The following is a 24,871-nucleotide window of genomic DNA, read 5'->3' on the forward strand; positions in this document are numbered from 1 at the left end:
CAACTCTCTCTCTCTCTCTCTCTCTCTCCAGTTGGTTTCGTTAAAGAAGATATTACGATTCTGCCCTCAGGGGTTCCTGAGTATAACATCTCTCTTTCTCTGAAGTGAGAGAGAGAGAGAGAGAGAGAGAGAGAGAGAGAGAGAGAGAGAGAGAGATTTTGAAGTTCTGAGCCGGTTCAAAATAGAATGGTATTTATGAACAAGTCCGGTAAGGGGTAAGACCGGTTTTACCTAAGGTGATGCTAAGCGTGTGGTACGCGTTGGCAACACCGTAATTTTACCCGGGATTTTTCAAAACAAGTGTTTTCATTTGAAATTTTGAATTTTTGATCATTTATTATATGTTTGATTTTGAGTTAACTAGGTGGTTTTTGTTTTATTTCTTTATAAAGTTTGGGTTTTCTTAAATATGGATGAATTTGATTAATTTTTGGGTCACTATCGTGAAAATGAGTACAACTTGGCACGAGCTCCCAAGAGATACTTGCGAGATCCAGGAAACTTGTTGGAAGCATTTGATGATGATCAGTTTTTCAGGCGCTACAGGTATGTTAAATGAAAAAATGCCACTATATAACTTATGTATCAGGCACTATAGATCTAGGTTTCTAGGTATAGTTTCCATATATAGAAAAATAGTTATAAATATAACAACATGCCACTCTGGACAGAACAAGAAGCTCTGAGGTAATAAACCCCGAGGGTAGCAAACTGAAAACACTCCAACACTTTTTCAATTTTCATTGATCAATACAATTTTAAATTTTGTTTCAGATTCTCAAAGGATGTTGTTTTGAACATAATTTTTCCTTTGGCAAGGAATGTTCTGGAAACCAACACCATGCAAGGTGTTAAACAGCCACCAATGACAAGACTTCTTGCTGTGATTCAGTTTTATGCAACTGGGAACTTCCAGGTAAGTGTAAAGAAATAATAAAATAGGTTGAAAAAATCTGTAAAACTAGGCAAATTAAATGATCTTCAAAGAAGTTTAAATTCTTTTAGTTTCAATAAACACATTGCATTAAAGGAACTTACCGTGTAATACAGTCAGTTCATTTTTATTCTGAAATAGGTATTAACAGAAGCTCTTGTTTGTTAAAGGCTTGGCCAAATAGTAAAAGTTTATTATTTTTTATATAAACCTGCCTCGGTGGTGTAGTGGTCAAGAACTTGCCTCGGTGGTGTAATGGTCAAGATGCTCACTTGATAAACAGGAGGGTGTGGGTTCAATCCCAACCAAGGTATGGAATTTTATCCTCAAGATAATTTGAGAATCTGACTTCACCTCAATGATAGCAGTTGCTTACTGCCGAAGTAAAGGACTTTTTAATCCTATGCAAGCTGTATAAATAAGCACTATTCTTATTTTCATAGAAATTTCCGCCAGGTACCCTATTAACTTTTTTATAAAATTATCTCTGTTTCAGATTTTTACAGGAGATTCACATGGGGTCTCTCAGCCAACAATGTGCCGTTTGGTGAAGGAAGTTAGCAAGGCACTAGCACAAGCCCATGTGAACTATGTGAAATTCCCTGAACAACTTGCTCCAACAAAGGTAGCCTTCCAAGGTATCGGAAACTTCCCAGGTGTTGTAGGTTGTGTGGATTGTACACATGTACCCATCCAACTACCTTCAGTGGAAAACGGAGAAAATTTCCGGAATAGGAAAGGAACGTTTTCACTTAATGTTCAAGTCATTGGTGGCCCCAACCTGGAAATATGGGATGTAGTCTCAGGGTGGCCAGGGTCGGTGCATGATTCCAGAATATTTACCAACTCTAGAGTGTGTCACAGATTTGAACGTGGGGAAGTGAGGGGCATCCTGTTAGGTGATAGTGGATATGCACAAAACACATTCCTGTATACCCCTTTGCTGAATCCCACTACTCCTCAAGAGCAGAGGTATAACAAGGCACATATAAAAACAAGAAATAGTGTAGAAAGGTTATTTGGAATTTGGAAGCGAAGATTTGCTTGTCTGAGAAGAAAACTCGCCAACAGCCCTGTTACATGCACACATATTGTGACAGCCTGTGCTGTTTTGCACAATATTGCTGTGCAGACCAGGCAGGAACTACCTGCAGAGGATGAAGTAGAAGAAGAGGTGGAAGAAGATGTAGTAGTAAATGATGGAGTTGGAAGAAATGGAGCTGGGGCAGTGATTAGGAGGGCCTTCATCAATGAGCACTTTGCTTAAATTGTCCTTAGAAGGCTTTATAGTTGTAGTGCAAACAATTTAGACCTTTCTTTTGTGCCCAACCACAATTAACAACTGTGGGGATTCATGCTATGTAAAATAAATCTTTGTGAAATATATTATCTAAATAAATGAAAGATTTGTAATTATGTACAATTAACGTTTTTATTTTTTTTTTTTTTTATTATTTATTTTTTTCTATTGACTGAAAATGCAAACAAACAAAAACAACAAACAAAATTATAACAGAAATAAAATTGAAATTGGGTATGTACAAAAAAAAAAAAAAAAAAAAAGTTGGTAAAGAGGGAATAAAAATCCCTAAAAAGGACCAAAATAGAGGAACAATAAATTTAGATTTTAAAAAATGGGAATGTTAAACAAGAAAAAATGACAAAACAACAAATGGAATAGAATTTAGTTCACAAGTAAACAAATATAGTTAAAGGAACATCAAAAGAAAGACTAAAAAAATGTAAAAAAAAAAAAAAAAAAAAAAAAAAAAAAAAAAAAAAAAAAAAAAAAAAGTAGAAACTAAAAATTTTAGGAACGGCCGCAGGCGAAAATTTTGGTTTCATCAATTATTTGCGGTATAAAAGAGCTGAAAAAAATCTGCATTTGCCTGAGATCGAACCCATAACTGCGAATATCGCGAACAAACCGCGGATACTGCGCACAAAACTAAAAAGGACCAAAATAGAGGAACAATAAATTCAGACTTTCAAAAGTGGGAATGTTAAACAAGAAAAAATAACAAAACAACAAAAGGAATAGAATTTAGTTCACAAGTAAACAAATATAGTTAAAGGAACATCAAAAGGAAGACTAAAAAAAATAAAAAAAAAAAAAACAGACTTAAAATTAAGTACAAAACAGGTAAAGAAATTCAATTTTTCAATTTTTCTAACTCAAGACAGTGTTTTGTCTTGAGGAATTCTATCTCCATTTCCTGTTTCTTTCTCTCAAAATTCTTGTGATTCTCTGCTAATTGCATCTCTATTTCCTGTTTCTTCTTCTGGTGTTCTCTTTGTTCTTTCAGCATTTCTTGTTCTATCTCTGCTTTCTCACACATTTGTTGTGCCAAATTGGCTTCATTTTCCAATTTTTTGATGAGATATTTGTGAGCCTCCGTGTCGTGCATTGATTGTTGTTGTACTCTCTTACACCTGGCATCAAACTCGTCCACTATTAGCTCCTGTTTCCTTGCCCTCTTTCTAGTGCATGCTATAAATGTAACAAATAGAAAAAAAAAATAATAAAAAAATAAATCAAGTGTGCAAAAGGCTAGGCCTAGACAAGGGAGAGTTGGGTTTGATTCCTTTCCCAACGAGGCAGACATTTTTCATGTGCAAAGCAAAATGTTCTGCTCTCGTGACTGGCTCTCTGATGGGCCCACTCAGCTTCTCGAGGACAATGAGTAGTTGAATAGCCATGGAGATAAATGTGCATGATGACTGGTACCAGTTATATAGGTACATAACTCACTTACGAGTTATATAGGTACATAACTCACTTACCTTTTGTCAGAAGAGTGGATACAGCAGGGCAAGGAGAATCATCAGCCTTCTCAATCGCAGTAGAAATGAAGTGTCCTCCTGAAAATGGAGAAAAACAAAAATATTGCCTTTATTGCCATATATTAACACAACCTACATAGCCATTGGTCTAAAAAAGACTACACAAGTTCTCATGAGTAGACCATAATATTGTCTAGGATCAAGTAGATATAAGAGGAGCATATTATCCAAACAAGTAGGAAAAAAGAGGGGAAAAAACAAACAAACAGACAAAGTTTAAAAAAAACTCACCTATTTTCTCATTAAGAGAGTTATCACTGATAGAAGCAGGTGTATCCACATCCCCAGAGTCCTCACTTTCACATCCCTCACCTATTTTCTCATTAAGAGAGTTATCACTGATAGAAGCAGGTGTATCCACATCCCCAGAGTCCTCACTTTCACATCCCTTAAAAAAAAGCTAAAACACAGAACTCTCTTCCTGCGTTCATTAATGGAAGAAGACTCCTGACTCTCCTTAGGAAGAGAGTGTATGATCCTTTGGAACTCTGAACAGAATTTCTATTAGAGACACAACAACACAGAGCCAGAGATGAGGAGAGAGAGAGAGAGAAGAGAGAGAAGAGAGAGAGAAGAGAGAGAGAAGAGAGAGAGAGAGAGAGAGAGAGAGAGAGAGAGAGAGAGAGAGAGAGAGAGAGAGAGAGAGAGAGATGACATTTGCCCTATACCAACTTGAAATTGTGTACCTACATTTATCCCTATTGCTACATACTAAATGAATTATCAAAGAAAAGTTTTGGAAATTTTCATATTAGGTATTTACTTATGTACTTTACATTACCTACTTGAAAATAATCTCCTAAATGAGCCCAACTTTGATTAGTCCCACTCTCTTAATTACTCTGTTAACTTCAGGAAGACAAGAAATTTCCCAATCAATACGAACTAACTTGTGTAATTATTAGAATAGAGTATAAGCGGTCAAACTTTCTTGACTTGGCGGGGCGGAGCGCTACCGCGCTCGTTAATATAGAGAACAGACCACCCTGTATAACAGAATATAATATAGAGTATAGGTGTTGAGCATGCGTCCAAGTTAATAACTATAATATTAATAATAAATATAAAGGAAGAGTTATAATTTACGTCATGTCAGCACTTAATCAAAAAATATAGAGTCAAGTATCGTAAATAATTTAAGTAGAGCTTCGAGAGTATTACAATAGGAAATATTGTATGAAATGGATAAATGTATACCTTTATATTATACCTACCTATAGATATGAGGTATGATGTTGCAGAGAGTTAAAATTTTGTTATTGGAAAGAAAAAAAAAATCTGGTGTGAACATCAAACGACTTTCCTTATCCTATTGGATGATGCTTATTTGAGTGTTCTTTTACCCTAACTTTTACAATACCTCTAGCCGTTTAGTCGATATAGCTGAAAATCGCCAAAAAACGGTAGAAAACCGCCAAAAAGCGGTCAAAATACCGCCAACCGCAGCACCTATCTCAACCAAGTTTTTCTACCTCATACCGTTCCCGAGATATTGTTAAATTACAGCGAAAACCGCCAAAAAGCGGTCAAATGTCGCCAAGCGTTGCACCGGTCTTATCCAAAAGTTTCGTGTCGCATCCTTGTCACATTTCACAGCCACATACCAAATTTCAAGTCTCTAGCTCTTACCCTTCTCGAGATATTTTGTTTACAGACAGACACACACACGGACCAATGGCTGGAACTTATGTATCTAATTCTGATGGTGGAGATGCCAAAACTACAAATTTTGTAAATTTGACACATCCATCACCAACAAAACAAAATATTGACTTGCATATTCGCTCAAAACCTATGCAACCCTTCTGGGCTTTTTTTCTTCCTAGACTTTTCTGTTTCCTAGATAGAAAAAGTCTGTCCATAGCACCCTATATTTTATCTTTTTTTTTTCTTTTTCTTTTTCAAAATATTGTTATCATATTCATGTGATACTTATTAACAGAACATTCGTTGATTTTGGAGTTTCGCCCACATAGCACTAACATGATAAATACACAAAATTTGATGCTCAAAATAAAATATTTTTCGTTATTTTTAGATGCGTCTAAATTTCGTGGGATGTAACCTTAAAGGGGAAAACATATTGTACAAAATGTAGAAAAAGAGAAATCTTAAACAATGTACGAATATTGTAGGTACCTAATACTGCATAGTAATGAAAACTACCTTCTTATATTTAAAAGTGAGTTTACACTACAGTCGATCAAATTTGATCAGTGGTCTATAGATATTAACTGGAACTCGTATAGAGTTGGTAAAATCAAAGGATTTTGGTGACACCCCACTAAACTTCTATTAAATTTTAAAAGTGAGTTTACACTACAGTCGACCAAATTCGATTAGTGGTCTATAGATATTAACTGGAACTCGTATAGAGTTGGTAAAATCAAAGGATTTTGGTGACACCCCACTAAACTTCTATTAAAATTTAAAAGTGAGTTTACACTACAGTCGACCAAATTTGATTAGTGGTCTATAGATATTAACTGGAACTCGTATAGAGTTGGTAAAATCAAAGGATTTTGGTGACACCCCACTAAACTTCTATTAAATTTACAAAGGTCAGTAGGTAGGTTCATTTTATTTTTAATGTATTTAGACACAACTTTTCTAACAACTTTAGAACGTCTATTTTCTATTGCTCTTTATAAGAATAGTCCCACTGAGATTCAAGAAATTAAGAAAGTGCTTGGAAAATTGAAGAACAGCGTATATTATTTACCTAGGTATAGTGAAAAATTTTAAATTTAAAAAAGAAAATAAAATAGAACACAATGTAATAATTACTTTGTCTATGTCGCAATAAACAAAACAAAAATAACAATAGTTTATGAAAATAAAGATATACAACATCAACATAATAAACACAGGTATAACACTATAACATAGGTTAGATAGTATTCGTCTTTATTTTGGTAAACACAGAAGTGTCACAAACTAGTGAAATAAGAAAGAAAAATAACATATTTCTTTTGCCAACAAAACTTAATAATTTACCCCTCCGACCATCTTGATTCAGTATACAAAGTACCTACATAATTATTTGGATGATATTTTCGTTAATGATATTGGATTAATGGGATTTATTTTGAATTTTGAATCACAGTTTTAACGCGAGCTGTATGTTAAACATGTCACCGTTGGTTTGAATATCGACACTACTGAAAAAGGAACATCTACAATAAATACCTTCACAACAAAATACAGGTTTTAGAAAGCAATTTTCTCAGTCACCTGCCTGGCTGCCTGGTGCAGACCAAATATCTAATTCTGGTGGAGATGGCAAAACTACAAGAGTTTTGTAAATTTGTCACATCCACCAACAAGGAGTATACCCAATTATCTTATTCTAGTGGAGATGCCAAAACTACAAGTTTTGTAAATTTGTCACATCCACCAACAAGGAATATGTATACCGGAGGAATAGGTATAGATATTCTTGTTTTTTTTTCGATCTCAAAAGATGACGTGTATCAGTGCAGACATATTTTAGTTGAATCTTCAATGTTGCTCTTTAAATTATACAAGTTATGGTTATCTGACCGTTTGAGAATATTGGTTTGTACGAATGCGAATATGTCTGTACGAATACGACTGAGAATTACAGCATTTTCTTATTCATTTCCTTTCAATCATGCGCTAGGCCGCGGGTTCGATTCCCGCCCGGGGCGGATTTTATCCTGATGGGATAATGTTCGTTCTCGGAACGGCTCGGACCAAACGTTTGTTGCCATTGTTGTGAATGTTGTTGATCTCTAAACTTACAGCATTTTCTTATCCATTTCCTTTCCATCATATCTAAGTTTCAGCTATATCTCTCCTTATGTACAATTGAAAATAGCCAGTATCTAGATATTAGTATTGTTATGTGGATTGGGTTTACCTATCTGGAAGACAAATGCTGAGTAGGTGGTTAGGTAGTTTAATTATTGTTTCCTTTCAATCATATCTAAGTTTCAGCTATATCTCTCCTTATGTACAATTGAAAATAGCCAGAATCTAGATATTAGTATTGTTATGTGGATTGGGTTTACCTATCTGGAAGACAAATGCTGAGTAGGTGGTTAGGTAGTTTAATTATTGTTCCAATATTTTTGTACTTCTACCTACAGGGGTGAAACATCAACAGACAATTAAATCCAAACCAAACAATTAGCAACAATGTACCAAATAGAGCTAATTACGTACGAATATATGGTAGTACAATGGTTATTTAATAGTAAACTAAAAGTACTTGTGTTGGGGCTCATATTTCACTAGTTATTAGTAAGCCCTACGAATATATGGTAGTACAATGGTTATTTAATAGTAAACTAAAAGTACTTGTGTTGGGGCTCATATTTCACTAGTTATTAGTAAGCCTGTTCAAAATGCCGGTTGTGTCTTAAAATATTTTTTTAAAAAAAATTCCCAGTTTTTTCTTAGGTATATGAAGTAACTTCTACTTTTGTGTTGAAAAAATACAATATTTTCAGTAAAGCATACACTTTTGTTTACTAAAATAATTATTTTATTTTTTGGAATGTAATATTGTTAATGGTATCGATAATCAAGATGAAATTTTATGACACACATTACTCTACAGTCTAACGTTGTCTCATGGAATGGTATGTCAATAGCTAATGAAATTATACTCTGATGAGTAAAAATAGATATTTTAAAAGCTTCAAAGTGGAAAATGTTGAAGTGCAGCAATAGTTGCCTGATGCTGCGTAAATTTTGGGGGAAATGGCTGAATTGTAGTAGGTGTTTTCAAAAAATTGTCGAAAAATTCCATCAACAACTGTGACAAACTCTAACTACCTACTTAACCAAAAAGACCAATTATGGGATAGATATTGGTCAAAATACTAGCAAGTGTGTTAATTTTCTTTGTTATTATTTCAACATCTTTCATACGCCACATCAAAACCAAGCACCACATGTTCATCCATCAAAATTCTCAATCTATCTTTAGCTTTGAGAGATCTAGAAGACGAATTGAAAATGGTTTTAGGTGCCTTCGTGAAACGAACTGTCAATCAAAATCACCCGCGATACGGTTTTGTGATAAGCAAAGAGAAAAAAATGTGTCAAAAATGAAAGTCCACTCCGATAAGAGTTTATCACAGGAGAGTGCACCTGATGAAATCAACCTGTCCGAGATATAAACAGTTCAAAGAATTTCTAAAATAATGATGGTCTAATCAAAAAGCAGATTAGAAGAAGTACCTACATAAGATGGAGGGTACTCGATCTACAAGATATACTTATATTTTGGTATGTACATAAATATATAAATATTTTTGTTATTATTATTTTTTTTAATAATAATAATATCATAAATTGAGAAAAATATCATAAACGGGAACACCATTTGCCCAAACAAGAGTGTTGATTTCATCATGATTCTTTGAGCCTTACCTACTTCGGGTAAGGCTATCTAAATTGAACAGTATGCTAAACTCCTACCGCTGAACAAGTCAAAGGAACTTTGTCCTATGACAATTCCGCTATCGTGATCTTACCCAATGCCCAAGTAGCTACATTTACGGTCCTGTGCAGATTCTTAAGCCTATACGGTGTAGGTGCATGAGACAACAATACATAATGGTTTTTATGAACTACTTACTTGAACGAGGCCTAAGAATCCCTTTCCTTCAGCAGTAAGGCTACTATCACCTATTCGTAGAAGCTTAACTCATTCTTTAGGGCTGTTTGCCCCTACACCTAAGTCTCAAATTGGGCTTTTTGTGTATGGAGCGTTTCGAATAAATGATGAACCATGGCATAATTTGAACCCGCGACCACCTGATTACCAGAGCTTCTAATTACCAGACAAGCTCTTGGTATCACTGAGCATGTTTCCAAATTGAAGTTTTTGCTCCACTAGCAATGAAACAGATGAAGTAAAATTCTTGTATGTTTTTATATTTTTTCAAACAGTATGTACATACATACTACATACGTACCTCCATGATATTATTCATAATAATATTCTCAACAATAAGCACAGAGCATCACACACAACCATTCTGTGCACTCAAAATGTTTTGACAGCTCCCCTCTTATCTGCGAATAACAAAAACAAGACAAATCATCCTCATTCTAGACAGATAAGATGATGGCACACCATCACGACTCATACTGACCAGTTCGTTTCATCAAGCTCTATAACAATGTACTCGAATATATCAGACTCGAAACACTCAGTGAACTAGGCCCAGACAATTGCATGTGTCAAAACAATAACAAACACAACGCAGACACTTGTAACAATGAGATTGAAAAGTTCGCTTGAACACAAAAGTGTTCTCCTATGTACAGGGTTCGGAGAACTTTTACAACCACGGATACCGCAGTAAAAAGGCTTTCCTATCTGAAAAGGTACCTATCCTATAGGTAGCTAGGTACTTTGTAGATATTACCTATACGTAAAATATGTCTGAGGAGATAGGTGGTATCTTGTCAGAACTTGGGTGTAAATATCACATTGATCAAGCATAAACATTAAAATAAGAAAAATAATTACTGTAGGTACATATTACATACATATTTGTTTTAGAAAACTCTGTATACGGAGGTATGTATATTTCAAAGTCTCAAGATTTGGATTGATTATTTCGAACTCTTTCGAAAAGATTTATTTATTTTTAACAATACTTACAAGTTCAATCTTCGTCCAACTTTACGATTTCAAGGGCAAATGATTATTTTTGTGCCCATCAAAAAAAGATTGAAGAACAATACATGAATTGCTTAGAGTCATCTTCTTTTTCGTCTTCTGAATTCTGGAGCCCATTCCTGAAAGGGAGTGTACGTTTCAATTTACTAGCGTCCAAAATAGTCCAAATGAATTAGCTCAACTTTGCTTGACTTAAGTCATCCAGTGAGAATGGGTGCATTCAACGTGTTATTCCCGTTGGATTAGGAAAATGCTTCATAATGTGAGAACAAAATTCCTCAAATAGATACAAGATGGAGCTAGGCTATTATGTTTGTGCTTTCAGCTCGTAGGTAATTCATATCCACAGAATGGATTTTGTTGAACTTTTCATTTTAAGATATGTAGCTACCCATTCATATTCAATGCTAATTGTGATATTACCTATGTGGATTTTGTTGAGCTTTTCATTTTAAGATACATATGTAGCTACCCATTCATATTCAATGCTAATTGTTAATTGCTATTCAATAGTTCAACTCTACTGGGAAGAAAATGAGTACATATTTTCCACAGAATGGATTTTGTTGAACTTTTCATTTTAAGATATGTAGCTACCCATTCATATTCAATGCTAATTGTTAATTGCTATTCAATAGTTCAACTCTACTGGGAAGAAAATGAGTACATATTTTAGAAAAGCTTTTGTTCCCGAAATGCTTAAGGTTTGTCCAAACATAGTCGACCGGCCGTCGATCGACGAATCTATGTTGTCGAGACAGTATGGACGGTTCAGTCGACATCGATGGCCAGTCGACTATGTGTGGACACACCTTTAGATGTAGATAAAAGATAAAATCTTGTTTTATAACTGGGATTTGAACCTACGCCCTCTTAACAACTAGGTGACTGATTGACCACAGAGCTATCAAGGCAGGTTATTAGATAGCAAATGCCATAGGTACCTTAATTGAAAACGGATAAGTTTTCAAGTTATTTATTCTTGAAAACTTCGAAAGTTATGTTTGTTATTCTTACTGTAAGTTTTGTATGCACGTGTAAGGATTTACTTTTAATTTTCCTTTCAGCTATTAGGGAACTTGTTGCTTTCTCTCCTGACATTTTCATTCACAGTTTTTTTTTTTTTTTTTCTTACCAATCAATACTTCAAATTTCACTTACAGACGAAGTCGTCTGTTGAAAGGACATGAACACTATGACAATTTGACAATGCTACGAAAAAATCGAGGGTGAAAAATATGTGGCGAAAAAATATTTTGTATGACCGAAAATTCTTTTGACGTGGCTAGAAATAAAAGCACATTAAGAGAAGCAAGAACAAAACAGATAATAATCATTATGTACCATCATAAATTTGAAAATTGGCTCAGTGTGATTTTTTTAAAAGTCCCTAAATGTATCATCACAAATAACAATATGAAAACATTTTTAGATGTGTCACAACCTCATATTGAATGGCCGAAGTATGAATGTATGCAGATTATCAGGGTACCACTTCCAGTTGGGTCCCTAAAATTGGATATTTACCTACAGTCTCAGGACATTATTATCTTTCCCTTTTTTACTGCCATTATATTATTATACGTACAAAATCTTTGCCAATGTACAAACTCTTTAGCCTGAGATTTGGCATTTCATTTGTTTAAGCCTTGTATACCTATATCCTTCTGCAGTCACTACATCAGACTCATATTAAGATGTTAAAGGAAGACAGATCAGTCGCTAAAGGATAACATGAATGGGGTAAGGTGGGGTAACATGACTAAGATAAAGTAGGGTAACATGACCTCAGCTAGGGCGAATGTCAGCAGGTATTTCGAATCCATTATACAAAGGTAGTAGATATACCTACATGCGTCAGCACGTGTAAGCCCTCTCCCTACTCTTCCTTGTTGTTATCTCCCTTCTCTTCCACCACCTCCTCCTCCACTTCCTCTCTTCCACCTCCTCCTCCTCCACTTCCTCTCTACCTTTTTCTCCTCCTCCTTCTTCTCCTCTTCCTTCCTCTTTTCCTTGTTCACCATCCCCTTTTCATTCTCCTCCTTTTTCTCTTTCTCATGTCCTCTGATTCTCTCCCTCCTCCTTTTCTTTGTTCCTCATTCCCTCCTCTTTCTCCTCCTCGTTGTCTTCCTCTTGCTCTCTCCCTCCTCCTTTTCATTCTCCTCCAGGGTCTCCTTATTCAATCAATGTACGCCGGCGTTATGGAAATGTTGTCTTGTATTGATTTCCACCCTGCTGTCTTTCTGTTCCCATCCTCTGCTTTGGCCACATGGTCAAGGCCATTGGGATGTTTGCGCTATCCTACCCCAATGTAAAGTGAGGCGAGAGCGAGCCTGAATGACTCCGATGGTCTTGGCAAAGTAAGGAGAGCTTTCTGATCTGTAACAAAAGTAGCTTACATCTCTTGCAGAATTTGTTGAGAGACCTTCCATTTAAGATATCTGATCTGTAACAAAAGTATTAGCTTAAATCTCTTGCAGAAGTTGAGAGGTCTTCTATTGAAGAAAATTTTTCCCAGATATCTGAACCACATGAACCGTATACCAGAAGAAAGCGTTTCTTCATCTTCTTCTTCTTCTTCTTCTTCTTCTTCTTCTTCTTCTTCTCCTCCTCCTCCTTCTCATTCTTACTCTGCTTCTGCTTATCCTAATTCTCATCGTTTTCCTTCTTTCCCCGTTTCCTTGTGAAATAACAACTTTTTGTTTCCCAGAAATCTGAACCACATGAACCGTATACCAGAAGAAAGCGTTTCTTCTTCTTCTTCTTCTCCTTCTCCTTCTCATTCTTACTCTGCTTCTGCTTATCCTAATTCTCATCGTTTTCCTTCTTTCCCCGTTTCCTTGTGAAATAGCAACTTTTTATGGCCAAACTATTTTTTTTTTTTTTTTTACTAGGTACCTATCTCTTAGAAGTTAGGTCATAAACAACGATTTATTTCAACCCAATAGATCAAGTACCGACATACCTATTGAATTCACCGAGAAAATGTCGATGACGCCATTGCATAGCACACAATTTTATCAGGTATTTCTGTTCGACATAATAAATAATAAACACATTATTTCTAGCATACGCGAACAATTTTGTGCGTATGTAAAAATAGAAATTTACAAAATTAGATTCTTCTTCCACGTCCTAAAATATCCATAGCGTACACAAAATGAGTCATAACTGCTTGAAATTGACGAGAAACCAAAAAACAATACAGCAATGACGTCAAAAAAATAAAAAAATGGGAATTTTGAAAACTGGAAAATGACTGAGACTGCTCAAAAATGTCCTGAATAAAAAATATTTTTTGTAGGTACCTATTTTAAATAAGTTTCTAGAACATAGAAACCAAGAGCGCCTTTTGGTCTCATTCCAGTGGAATTGTCAAAACTATGAGTTTTGTAAACTTGCCACATCCACCAACAAGGAATATATCCATGGATATATCTAATTCTGCATGGTGGAGATGCCAAAACTACAAATTCAAATCCACCAACAAAACAAAATATTGACTTGCATATTCGCTCAAAAGCTATGCAACCCTTCTGGGCTTTTTTTCTTCCTAGACTTTTCTGTTTCCTAGAAAGAAAAAGTCTGTCCATAGCACCCTATATTTTATCTTTTTTTTTTTTTTTTTTTTTTTTTTTTTTTTAAAAATTTTTATTTCCTATCTGAGAAAGTATAGGTTGGTAGATAGGTAAGTAGGTAGTAGGTAAGTATACTAGATAGATTTTACCCATATGTCTAAAGAGTTAGTGGTATTTTGTCAGAACTTGGGTCTAAATATCACCTTGATCAAGCATAAACATTAAAATAAAAATAATTACTGTAGGTACATATTACATAAATATTTGCTTTAGAAAACTCTGTATACGGAGGTATGTACATTTCAAAGTCTCAGGATTTGGATTGATCATTTGGAATTCGAAAAGATTTATTTATTTTTAACAATGCTTACAAGTTCAATCTTCGCCCAACTTTACGATTGCAAGGGCAAACGATTATTTTTGTGCCCATCAAAAAAAGATTGAAGAACAATACATGAATTGCTTAGAGTCATCTTCTTTTTCGTCTTCTGAATTCTGGAGCCCATTCCTGAAAGGGATTGTAATTGTACGTTTCAATTTACTAGCGTCCAAATGAATTAGCTCAACGTTGCTTGACTTAAGTGATCCGGTGGGAATGGGTGCATTCAACGTGTTATTCCCGTTGGATTAGGAAAATGCTTCATAATGTGAGAACAAAATTCCTCAAATAGATACAAGATGGAGCTAGGCTATTATGTTTGTGCTTTCACTTCGTAGGTAATTCATATCCACAGAATGGATTTTGTTGAGCTTTTCATTTTAAGATATGTAGCTACCCATTCATATTCAATGCTAATTGTTAATTGCTATTCAATAGTTCAACTGTACTGGGAAGAAAATGAGTACATATTTTAGAAAAGCTTTTGTTCCCGAATTGCTCAAGATTTGTCCAAACATAGTCGACCGGCCGTCGATCGACGAATCCATGTTGTCGAGACAGTATGGAGGGTTCAGTCGACATCGATGGCCAGTCGACTATGTATGGACACACCTTTAGATGTAGATCACAACTTTTCACCGTAGGTATATTTAGGTATTTTTATAGAAAGTGTTTCTCGCTCCCTCCTAATGTATAGGTAGGTAATCTAATGAAATCCTATAGGATCTTAATCCACAGAAAATTTTAGGCCTAAAATTTGTACAAAATTATGATAAAGGTACTTGAAGTACCTTTATCATAGACTCTCGATTCATCTTGCGAAAGATGTGAGATCAATAGGACATTTAACAAGAGAAGATATACACACCTACCTACTGATAATAAATACATAGGTAGGTAGTTCAGGATAAATATTTCTTATTTTTTTTCTTATATTATTTTCCAAAAATTTATCTAAAACTCGACTATGGGAAGTAGGAACCTAGGAGGATAAAATCTGTTTGATTACCGGTGAGGTGAGATGAGATGATTACGTAGGATTTCAGATTGTGTCCTGTAGCATCTGGTGAGAGAAGTACAAGCACGCGTTTCCATTCATCCGAACAAGCTTGCAGTTCTATCCATATGCAAATGAGTACCGCACCTAAGATGACGTCATTTTACGTCAAGAGATAGGGGGAGTAGTGGAGCAGCGCGCGCTGCTATTGGCTTAACGCTCAGAAATATGGAACAAACAGTTCATTCATAAAAGTGTTGTTGGTCGTGCGGCGAGCAGTATCTTCGCGAGCGCCTTGTCGATAACAAGTGCAATCATATTAATATTATTTCAGGGTGCGTGTTTAACCCCTCCAACCATCAGTTCCCCCCTTTTTCACGACGAGTGATTCTGAGAGTGTAACCAGCGTCAGTTGTGATCTTTCGTGTGACCGTGTTGCAGGAGGCGTCTTGCCCACCTGTCCTAATCCGTCAACGACAATGATCATGGACGGAGGCTTGGACACGTTGACATTCAATGCTCAGCACCATAACTTTCTACTGACCGAATCTGCGGTAGCCGCTGCTGCCCATCATTTCAACGTTCTCAGCTTCGATACCTGTTTGTACAAAGCGGCAGAATCATCTGGCTGTGAGAGCGGAGGCAGTCCCATCCCCGCTTCAGGGGCACCTGGTGAAAACAGTGCCGAGGCTGAGGCTCCAGAGGTGCCACTAGGAGATCTGAATACACCTGTTACCACTTCTGGGGACATTCCTTCCTTTTTTGGACCTTCAACGGTTGTTGAACCCCCTCCAATTACAGGTTAGTTACCTGCAACCCCCGCATGTGATGATAATACATACTTACCCCGCACTATTTTAATCAAAACAATAACAATCATATCAACCTCCGCTTTTATATTCAAGTGACATTATTTTAATTTCAATTCAATACCTATAATGAAAATAATGATAGATAATTAATATCATCCCATTATACAGCTCAATGTACATTTTAGATCTCACTATCATGGATTTTACTACAAAAAAAAAAATCTCAAAAATAAATGAAATATTTGAAATAAATTAAACAAATCAATAAAGTTGGCACTCAATAGCCACTTTACAAAATAAATTAATTTTTAAATTACAATGTTTTTTTATAGCCTGAATAAATAAATAAAATAATATAGTAAGAGTAAAAAAAGTCCCAATTTATTTATCTTCATTCTACATATATATTTCTATTTATTTATTTTTCATACTTTTTAAATAATCACAAAAAATATCATCAAAATATTGAACCTCCAAGTGACACACCACATCTCTTTGAAAAATCAATATTATTTTACATTTCCGAGAAATTTGGGGCAGAGCCTACTACCCATCATTCTTTGACTTCAATTTTCTACAAAATTCAATTCATCATCGAAATCTAAGTAAAAAATTAATTTATCTAGGTAGGTAGGTACAATTTAAAAAAAAAATGTTCATTATTTTTTTAAATACATAGGTATATTTAGCTAATAATAATAAATCTAAAAACTTGATAAACAATAACTATAACATTTATTCATTTATTAACTTTACTTTAGCACTAATCCTGGGTTAAACATTTTTTTTTTTTTTTTTTTTTTTTTTTTTTTAAATAAAAGCACATTAAGAGAAGCAAGAACAAAACAGATAATAATCATTATGTACCATCATAAATTTGAAAATTGGCTCAGTGTGATTTTTTTAAAAGTCCCTAAATGTATCATCACAAATAACAATATGAAAACATTTTTAGATGTGTCACAACCTCATATTGAATGGCCGAAGTATGAATGTAAATGTATGCAGATTATCAGGGTACCACTTCCAGTTGGGTCCCTACAATTGGATATTTACCTACAGTCTCAGGACATTATTATCTTTCCCTTTTTTACTGCCATTATATACGTACAAAATCTTTGCCATTGTACAAACTCTTTAGTCTGAGATTTGGCATTTCATTTGTTTAAGCCTTGTACATACATATCCTTCTGCAGTCACTACATCAGACTCATATTAAGATGTTAAAGGAAGACAGATCAGTCCCTAAAGGATAACATGAATGGGGTAAGTGGTACCTAATACATAGGTACATGGTACACTTTTCATAATTTGTTACCTATTCATGTAGGTATAACTTATTTAGGTAGGTATAACCCAAACTTTCGTAAAGTGAAGCTACTTTATTGCCCGCTAGAGCCTTATTGTTTTCAACTTGAAATCACGTATGAAAGTGGACATGTTTTCTTCATCTTCCTCTTTTAGATGGGTCCCTAAAATTGGATATTTACCTACAGTCTCAGGACATTATTATCTTTCCCTTTTTTACTGCCATTATATTATTATACGTACAAAATCTTTGCCAATGTACAAACTCTTTAGCCTGAGATTTGGCATTTCATTTGTTTAAGCCTTGTATACCTATATCCTTCTGCAGTCACTACATCAGACTCATATTAAGATGTTAAAGGAAGACAGATCAGTCGCTAAAGGATAACATGAATGGGGTAAGGTGGGGTAACATGACTAAGATAAAGTAGGGTAACATGACCTCAGCTAGGGCGAATGTCAGCAGGTATTTCGAATCCATTATACAAAGGTAGTAGATATACCTACATGCGTCAGCACGTGGTACCTAATACATAGGTACATGGTACACTTTTCATAATTTGTTATCTATTTATGTAGGTACCTAACTTATTTAGGTAGGTATAACCCAAACTTTCGTAAAGTGAAGCTAGGTATCTACTTTATTGCCCGCTAGAGCCTTATTGTTTTCAACTTGAAATCACGTATGAAAGTGGACATGTTTTCTTCATCTTCCTCTTTTAGAACTTTTTTTATATTAAACATTCTACTAATTGTTTGTTTTCTCATCCAACCAACATGGGAACAAACATGTACCAGGCTACTTTACTATGTATTTGAACAGTGACTGTTCAAATTTTCGTATACTTGGGCATTTATGTTTGCTCCATTTCAGGAGAGAGGACAACATAGAATCTGGTTTACACTTCATTCTGTGTACTTAATAGATGAGTTCCAAAGTTCTTTGGGCATACTGCATGCCAAATACAAATAAATCAACGTTCTATCAATCTTGCATGTAGATACTCTAGAACAGCAACATTTCCCAAAGAGACGGTCATACTGTGTAATACAAAGAAAAATATAGGAAACGTTGAAAAAGATATTACATAGTTCACGGGGGGGGGGATGCTGAATGAATCTGAAGCGTAAGTGCTGAATGACGTCAGCATTCATTCTGATGCTGTTTTCCATCAGCAGCAGAAGATGACTTCATTCTGTGTACTTAATAGATGAGTTCCAAAGTTCTTTGGGCATACCGGCATACTGCATGCCAAATACAAATAAATCAACGTTCTATCAATCTTGCATGTACATACTCTAGAACAGCAACATTTCCCAAAGAGACGGTCATACTGTGTAATACAAAGAAAAATATAGGAAACGTTGAAAAAGATATTACATACATGCCAAATACAAATAAATCAACGTTCTATCAATCTTGCATGTACATACTCTAGATACTCTAGAACAGCAACATTTCCCAAAGAGACGGTCATACTGTGCAATACAAAGAAAAATATAGGAAACGTTGAAAAAGATATTACATAGTTCACGGGGGGGGGGGATGAATGAATCTGATGCTGAATGAATCTGAAGCGTAAGTGCTGAATGACGTCAGCATTCATTCTGATGCTGTTTTCCATCAGCAGCAGAAGATTAGAATTCCATTGAATTTTGTACTTAATGAGAGAGGGGGGACATCCAAACTACCCAAGGAAAACAAAACCTGTAACAATTACATATTAATGCTGACAGCTTTCTATTTCGGTTCAATGGAACTTTTGAGTGTGTTGCGTCAGAAGATGAACTGGGAAGGGAGGTAGTGGTGGTGGAGGTGGTGATGTTAGGGGAAAGTGATGGTAGGTGGGGGGTTAAGGGCTGAGGTATCAGGGTAATGGAGGAGCGGGGCTGGGAGGTAAAGGGGCAGGAGGTTCAGGGACTAGGGAAAGTGGGAGGTAGGGGTTGAAGCAGCCGGTTCTGAGCGCACGGCAGTGCGCCAGGCCAAGTTCCAGTAAGCACGCCTGTGTATCTTTACACGAACCGATTCGGCAGAAGCACAACATTAAGAGAAGCAAGAACAAAACAGATAATAATCATTATGTACCATCATAAATTTGAAAATTGGCTCAGTGTGATTTTTTTAAAAGCTAGGTACTTTGTAGATATTACCTATACGTAAAATATGTCTGAGGAGATAGGTGGTATCTTGTCAGAACTTGGGTGTAAATATCACATTGATCAAGCATAAACATTAAAATAAGAAAAATAATTACTGTAGGTACATATTACATACATATTTGTTTTAGAAAACTCTGTATACGGAGGTATGTATATTTCAAAGTCTCAAGATTTGGATTGATTATTTCGAACTCTTTCGAAAAGATTTATTTATTTTTAACAATACTTACAAGTTCAATCTTCGTCCAACTTTACGATTTCAAGGGCAAATGATTATTTTTGTGCCCATCAAAAAAAGATTGAAGAACAATACATGAATTGCTTAGAGTCATCTTCTTTTTCGTCTTCTGAATTCTGGAGCCCATTCCTGAAAGGGAGTGTACGTTTCAATTTACTAGCGTCCAAAATAGTCCAAATGAATTAGCTCAACTTTGCTTGACTTAAGTCATCCAGTGAGAATGGGTGCATTCAACGTGTTATTCCCGTTGGATTAGGAAAATGCTTCATAATGTGAGAACAAAATTCCTCAAATAGATACAAGATGGAGCTAGGCTATTATGTTTGTGCTTTCAGCTCGTAGGTAATTCATATCCACAGAATGGATTTTGTTGAACTTTTCATTTTAAGATATGTAGCTACCCATTCATATTCAATGCTAATTGTTAATTGCTATTCAATAGTTCAACTCTACTGGGAAGAAAATGAGTACATATTTTAGAAAAGCTTTTGTTCCCGAAATGCTTAAGGTTTGTCCAAACATAGTCGACCGGCCGTCGATCGACGAATCTATGTTGTCGAGACAGTATGGACGGTTCAGTCGACATCGATGGCCAGTCGACTATGTGTGGACACACCTTTAGATGTAGATAAAAGATAAAATCTTGTTTTATAACTGGGATTTGAACCTACGCCCTCTTAACAACTAGGTGACTGATTGACCACAGAGCTATCAAGGCAGGTTATTAGATAGCAAATGCCATAGGTACCTTAATTGAAAACGGATAAGTTTTCAAGTTATTTATTCTTGAAAACTTCGAAAGTTATGTTTGTTATTCTTACTGTAAGTTTTGTATGCACGTGTAAGGATTTACTTTTAATTTTCCTTTCAGCTATTAGGGAACTTGTTGCTTTCTCTCCTGACATTTTCATTCACAGTTTTTTTTTTTTTTTTTTTTACCAAACAATACTTCAAATTTCACTTACCGACGAATCTTTTGAACAGGGAAACGTTGTGTCACTACATCAATGTGTGATCTTTTTAGGTAGCAAATGAAATGAATTTGTGGGGCATAATAGATATTTCAAAATTGAAAACTTAAGATGACAATAATAATTATGTAAATAGTTAGATGGTAAAATGTGCAGAGAAAAATATAAAATAAGTAGGTACTATGCACCTTCTAAAAGCTCTAACTTCTAATTCCTAGGTTAAATATTAAGTGCTACCTGACTGCATCTGATCATTTAATTGGTTCCAATAAAATAGTGCATGTTGGTTTTAAGTCAGAGGTATCTGGTCTAAATCCTATAATTAACCAAACAGGTTCAGTTAGGCATCAGGCACAAAATCGCAAGAGACAAATGTAAACTCATTTTTTACTCGACACTTTAAAGTTAGTATCAACAACCTACTGTGTTCCTAGTCATCTGCTCATATGTATTTATGTGTTATAGACCAATGTATAAAACGATGAAGAAAATGGAATGAAAAAGAAATAGCAGTAGGTATTTAAATCAGTAAAATGTACGTACTTCTATTCAAAAATGAGTAGTTAAATGATACTGATTAAAAATACAAATAACATCCAGATAATCTAGTCTAGTTTCAAATCAAATACTCGTAATATCGTCATCAACATTATACTGATTCATAGATGATGAGAAATTCCCCAATATTCAATACCTATAGTTCTATAAGTTGACCTTGACCTCCTTTTGATGGGATTTTTAGACATCAAAGTTGACCTTTTAATTCGAAGGTTAATGTAAGATTCTTAGTTTGAAATCAAATACCTACTCGTAATATCGATATCAACATTGTACTGATTCATAGACGATGAAGTAGTAGACAAATTCCCCAATATTCAACACCTATAGTTCTATAAGTTGACCTTGACCTCCTTTTGATGGAATTTTTAGACATTAAAGTTGACCTTTTAATTCGAAGGGTAATGTAATATTCTTTACTTGTTGCTTGTTTGAATGAGTGGGTAATTCTTTATTGGGTGTAGCTTATACCTTTTAGGTAAGACGTATGAGTATGATGAGTGATGAGTATATCAGCATCTGCTGCATCAGCCTTTATCGTTTAAACTCTTGTTACTCTTTCAATTATTTAAATACCTAATTAACTAACAAGTAAAAGGTTTTCTGTGTAAAGGCCCATGAACAAGAAATGGGTTCAATGTTGTCTATTTCTACAATAATTTAGACAGCTCATTATACTTGGCTTTTAACCTAGTGTTTACATTATATGAGGCATCGAGGAATAGTTCTGAATTTTACCAACTTCTTTTATTTCTGCAATACATACATTCGCGTACCTATATTTTATGTCTAAATATGCTTACATAAATGTTCGAAAACATTGCAGCCGTATGCTTATGCCTAACAGCATTCATTCATAATATTCCAAACAACTTTGTTATATATCTAGGTAACTACAAATGAGTTTTGTTTCATCTTGGATTACCATAAAGCATGGCCTTTAAACCCCAAATTTATTCCCCTAAGATTTTATTTTATGTCACAAAAGATCTAACCAGGTCGCAGTGACCAAGGGCGTTTATTAAAGCCGATGGCCCTACCTATACCAATACCAATACCAATATTCATACAGAGAGCTTGACTGGAACCAGGGGGGTTCTTTAATCAGTATTTTTGCCGGCACATTTTGGTACACAATGCAAACATAACATGCACAGACAAGTTAAATACATATATTATTTTACATGTTTATTTAATGTACCCATAATGTATGTTGGGAACGAACCTCAATTAAATAGTCGCTCAGTGGTAACTCTTTTGAACAGGGAAACGTTGTGTCACTACATCAATGTGTGATCTTTTTAGGTAGCGAATGGATTGACAATTTGCAACACAGCGTTAACTGAACTTGGAAATGGAAGCTTGAAAGTTAACAAAAGAGTAATTTCATTTCTTATGCCATTTTTGTGGGTATTTCAAAATTGAAAACTTAAGATGACAATAATAATTATGTAAATAATTAGATGGTAAAATGTGCAGAGAAAAATATAAAATAAGTAGGTACTATGCACCTTCTAAAAGCTCTAACTTCTAATTCCTAGGTTAAATATTAAGTGCTACCTGACTGCATCTGATCATTTAATTGGTTCCAATAAAATAGTGCATGTTGGTTTTAAGTCAGAGGTATCTGGTCTAAATCCTATAATTAACCAAACAGGTTCAGTGAGGCATCGGGCTCAAAATCGCAAGAGACAAATATACACTCATTTTTTACTCGACACTTTAAAGTTAGTATCAACAACCTACTGTGTTCCTAGTCATCTGCTCATATGTATTTATGTGTTATAGATGTAAACTCATTTTTTACTCGACACTTTAAAGTTAGTATCAACAACCTACTGTGTTCCTAGTCATCTGCTCATATGTATTTATGTGTTATAGAAAATGTAAACTCATTTTTTACTCGACACTTTAAAGTTAGTATCAACAACCTACTGTATTCCTACATCTGGTCACCTGCTCAATGTATTTATGTGTTTTAGACCAATGTATAATTTTACTTCTAGATAATAAAATAAACGACGAAGAAAATGGAATGAAAAAGTTTTAATAAAATATTAGTAGTAATCAATAAAATCTACATATTTCTATTCAATAATGAGTAGTTAAATGATATTAGGTACTTATTGAAAATACAAATATCCAGATAATCTAGTTTGAGTGTTATAGACCAATGTATAAAACGATGAAGAAAATGGAATGAAAAAGAAATAGCAGTAGGTATTTAAATCAGTAAAATGTACGTACTTCTATTCAAAAATGAGTAGTTAAATGATACTGATTAAAAATACAAATAACATCCAGATAATCTAGTCTAGTTTCAAATCAAATACTCGTAATATCGTCATCAACATTATACTGATTCATAGATGATGAGAAATTCCCCAATATTCAATACCTATAGTTCTATAAGTTGACCTTGACCTCCTTTTGATGGGATTTTTAGACATCAAAGTTGACCTTTTAATTCGAAGGTTAATGTAAGATTCTTTACTTGTTGCTTGTTTGAATGAGTGGGTAATTCTTTATTGGGTGTAGCTTATACCTTTTAGGTAAGACGTATGAGTATGATGAGTGATGAGTACTTATATCAGCATCTGCTGCATCAGCCTTTATCGTTTAAAATCTTGTTACTCTCTCAATTATTTAAATACCTAATTAACTAACAAGTAAAAGGTTTTCTGTGTAAAGGCCCATGAACAAGAAATGGGTTCAATGTTCTGAGCGCACGGCAGTGCGCCAGGCCAAGTTCCAGTAAGCACGCCTGTGTATCTTTACACGAACCGATTCGGCAGGTTTTTCTCACCTTCATAGATCGGATTCCTCTAAAGATAAACTTTTGAAATTCAGGGCACATATTTAGGTAAGGTATATAAACATACCTTGAAAATTTGAGCTCTTAATACCAAGTAGTTCCGGAGATATAGAGGCGCAAAAATCGCAATTTTTTTACTCATTCACTCACTCACTCACTCACTCATCAAAATGTTGAGGCACTTCCCGATATAGTAGAAACTTGAAATTTGGCAGGATGGTAGGTCTGTATGAGTAAGTAAAGGGAAAAATCTGAAAATCGGCAAAAGTTGCACTGGGCGCCGCCCACAGGCGGAAATAACCGCTTTTTGGCGGTTTTCACCAAACGGTTGGAGATATCGAAAAAGTTATGAGAGTAGACCCCCCCAAAACCATACCTAAAACACCCGAAATATCAGTTTTTATTAACATCAGGACAACGGTTAGCGGTGTTTTACCGTATTTTTCGACATTTCGACCGCTATTTTAAGAAATAAAAGAACTAATGGTAGAAATCATTAATATAAAATTCAGATAATATGAATGATAGACTCAACGACAAATATACACAACAGAACAAGCAACAACCACACAAAAACACACAACACCACCAACAACAAACACCCACCAAACAC

The 24,871-nt window shown here is 34.9% G+C and overlaps 3 protein-coding genes and 1 long non-coding RNA gene across 4 annotated transcripts in view; 2 read left to right on the top strand and 2 right to left on the bottom strand.

The window, feature by feature from the left end:
- The first annotated feature begins 214 nt into the window (after positions 1-214).
- On the top strand, positions 215-2,354 carry LOC103507593 (putative nuclease HARBI1). The gene is made up of 3 exons (XM_008472084.3): positions 215-546; positions 775-916; positions 1,431-2,354. Exons 2-3 carry the CDS (start codon positions 842-844, stop codon positions 2,199-2,201), a joined length of 846 nt encoding a protein of 281 aa, XP_008470306.2. The 5' UTR covers positions 215-546; positions 775-841; the 3' UTR covers positions 2,202-2,354.
- A 536-nt stretch (positions 2,355-2,890) lies between these two features.
- On the bottom strand, positions 2,891-7,560 carry LOC113466755. The gene is made up of 4 exons (XM_026822420.1): positions 7,544-7,560; positions 4,010-4,155; positions 3,719-3,796; positions 2,891-3,425 (listed from the first exon to the last, which is right to left on the bottom strand). Exons 1-4 carry the CDS (start codon positions 7,558-7,560, stop codon positions 3,088-3,090), a joined length of 579 nt encoding a protein of 192 aa, XP_026678221.1. The 3' UTR covers positions 2,891-3,087.
- Positions 7,561-9,733: 2,173 nt separating this feature from the next.
- On the bottom strand, positions 9,734-11,717 carry LOC113466760. The gene is made up of 3 exons (XR_003391061.1): positions 11,387-11,717; positions 10,425-10,561; positions 9,734-9,829 (listed from the first exon to the last, which is right to left on the bottom strand). It is a non-coding gene; the product is annotated as an uncharacterized LOC113466760 (long non-coding RNA).
- Positions 11,718-15,378: 3,661 nt separating this feature from the next.
- The window catches only part of LOC103507594 (paternally-expressed gene 3 protein), a 27,967-nt gene continuing 18,474 nt past the window's right edge, over positions 15,379-24,871 (top strand). Inside the window, exon 1 of the mRNA XM_026822421.1 lies at positions 15,379-16,197. Coding sequence (XP_026678222.1) covers positions 15,876-16,197 — 322 coding nt within the window. The 5' untranslated portion in view covers positions 15,379-15,875. The remainder of the gene's footprint in view (positions 16,198-24,871) is intronic.

Source organism: Diaphorina citri, unplaced genomic scaffold, assembly GCF_000475195.1.
Source record: "Diaphorina citri unplaced genomic scaffold, Diaci psyllid genome assembly version 1.1 scaffold328, whole genome shotgun sequence".
Taxonomy (NCBI): domain Eukaryota; kingdom Metazoa; phylum Arthropoda; class Insecta; order Hemiptera; family Psyllidae; genus Diaphorina; species Diaphorina citri.

What these genes read in the sequence shown, in the direction of transcription:
- LOC113466755 (XM_026822420.1), bottom strand. An exon ending in CTCTCTTAATGAGAAAATAG is followed by an intron (nt 3,797 to 4,009) that starts GTGAGTTTTTTT and finishes CTCCATTTTCAG; the next exon opens with GAGGACACTTCATTTCTACT. An exon ending in ATCCACTCTTCTGACAAAAG is followed by an intron (nt 3,426 to 3,718) that starts GTAAGTGAGTTA and finishes TTACATTTATAG; the next exon opens with CATGCACTAGAAAGAGGGCA.
- LOC103507593 (XM_008472084.3), top strand. Translation starts at nt 842, where the DNA reads ATGCAAGGTGTTAAACAGCCACCAATGACAAGACTTCTTGCTGTGATT. An exon ending in ATGCAACTGGGAACTTCCAG is followed by an intron (nt 917 to 1,430) that starts GTAAGTGTAAAG and finishes TCTCTGTTTCAG; the next exon opens with ATTTTTACAGGAGATTCACA.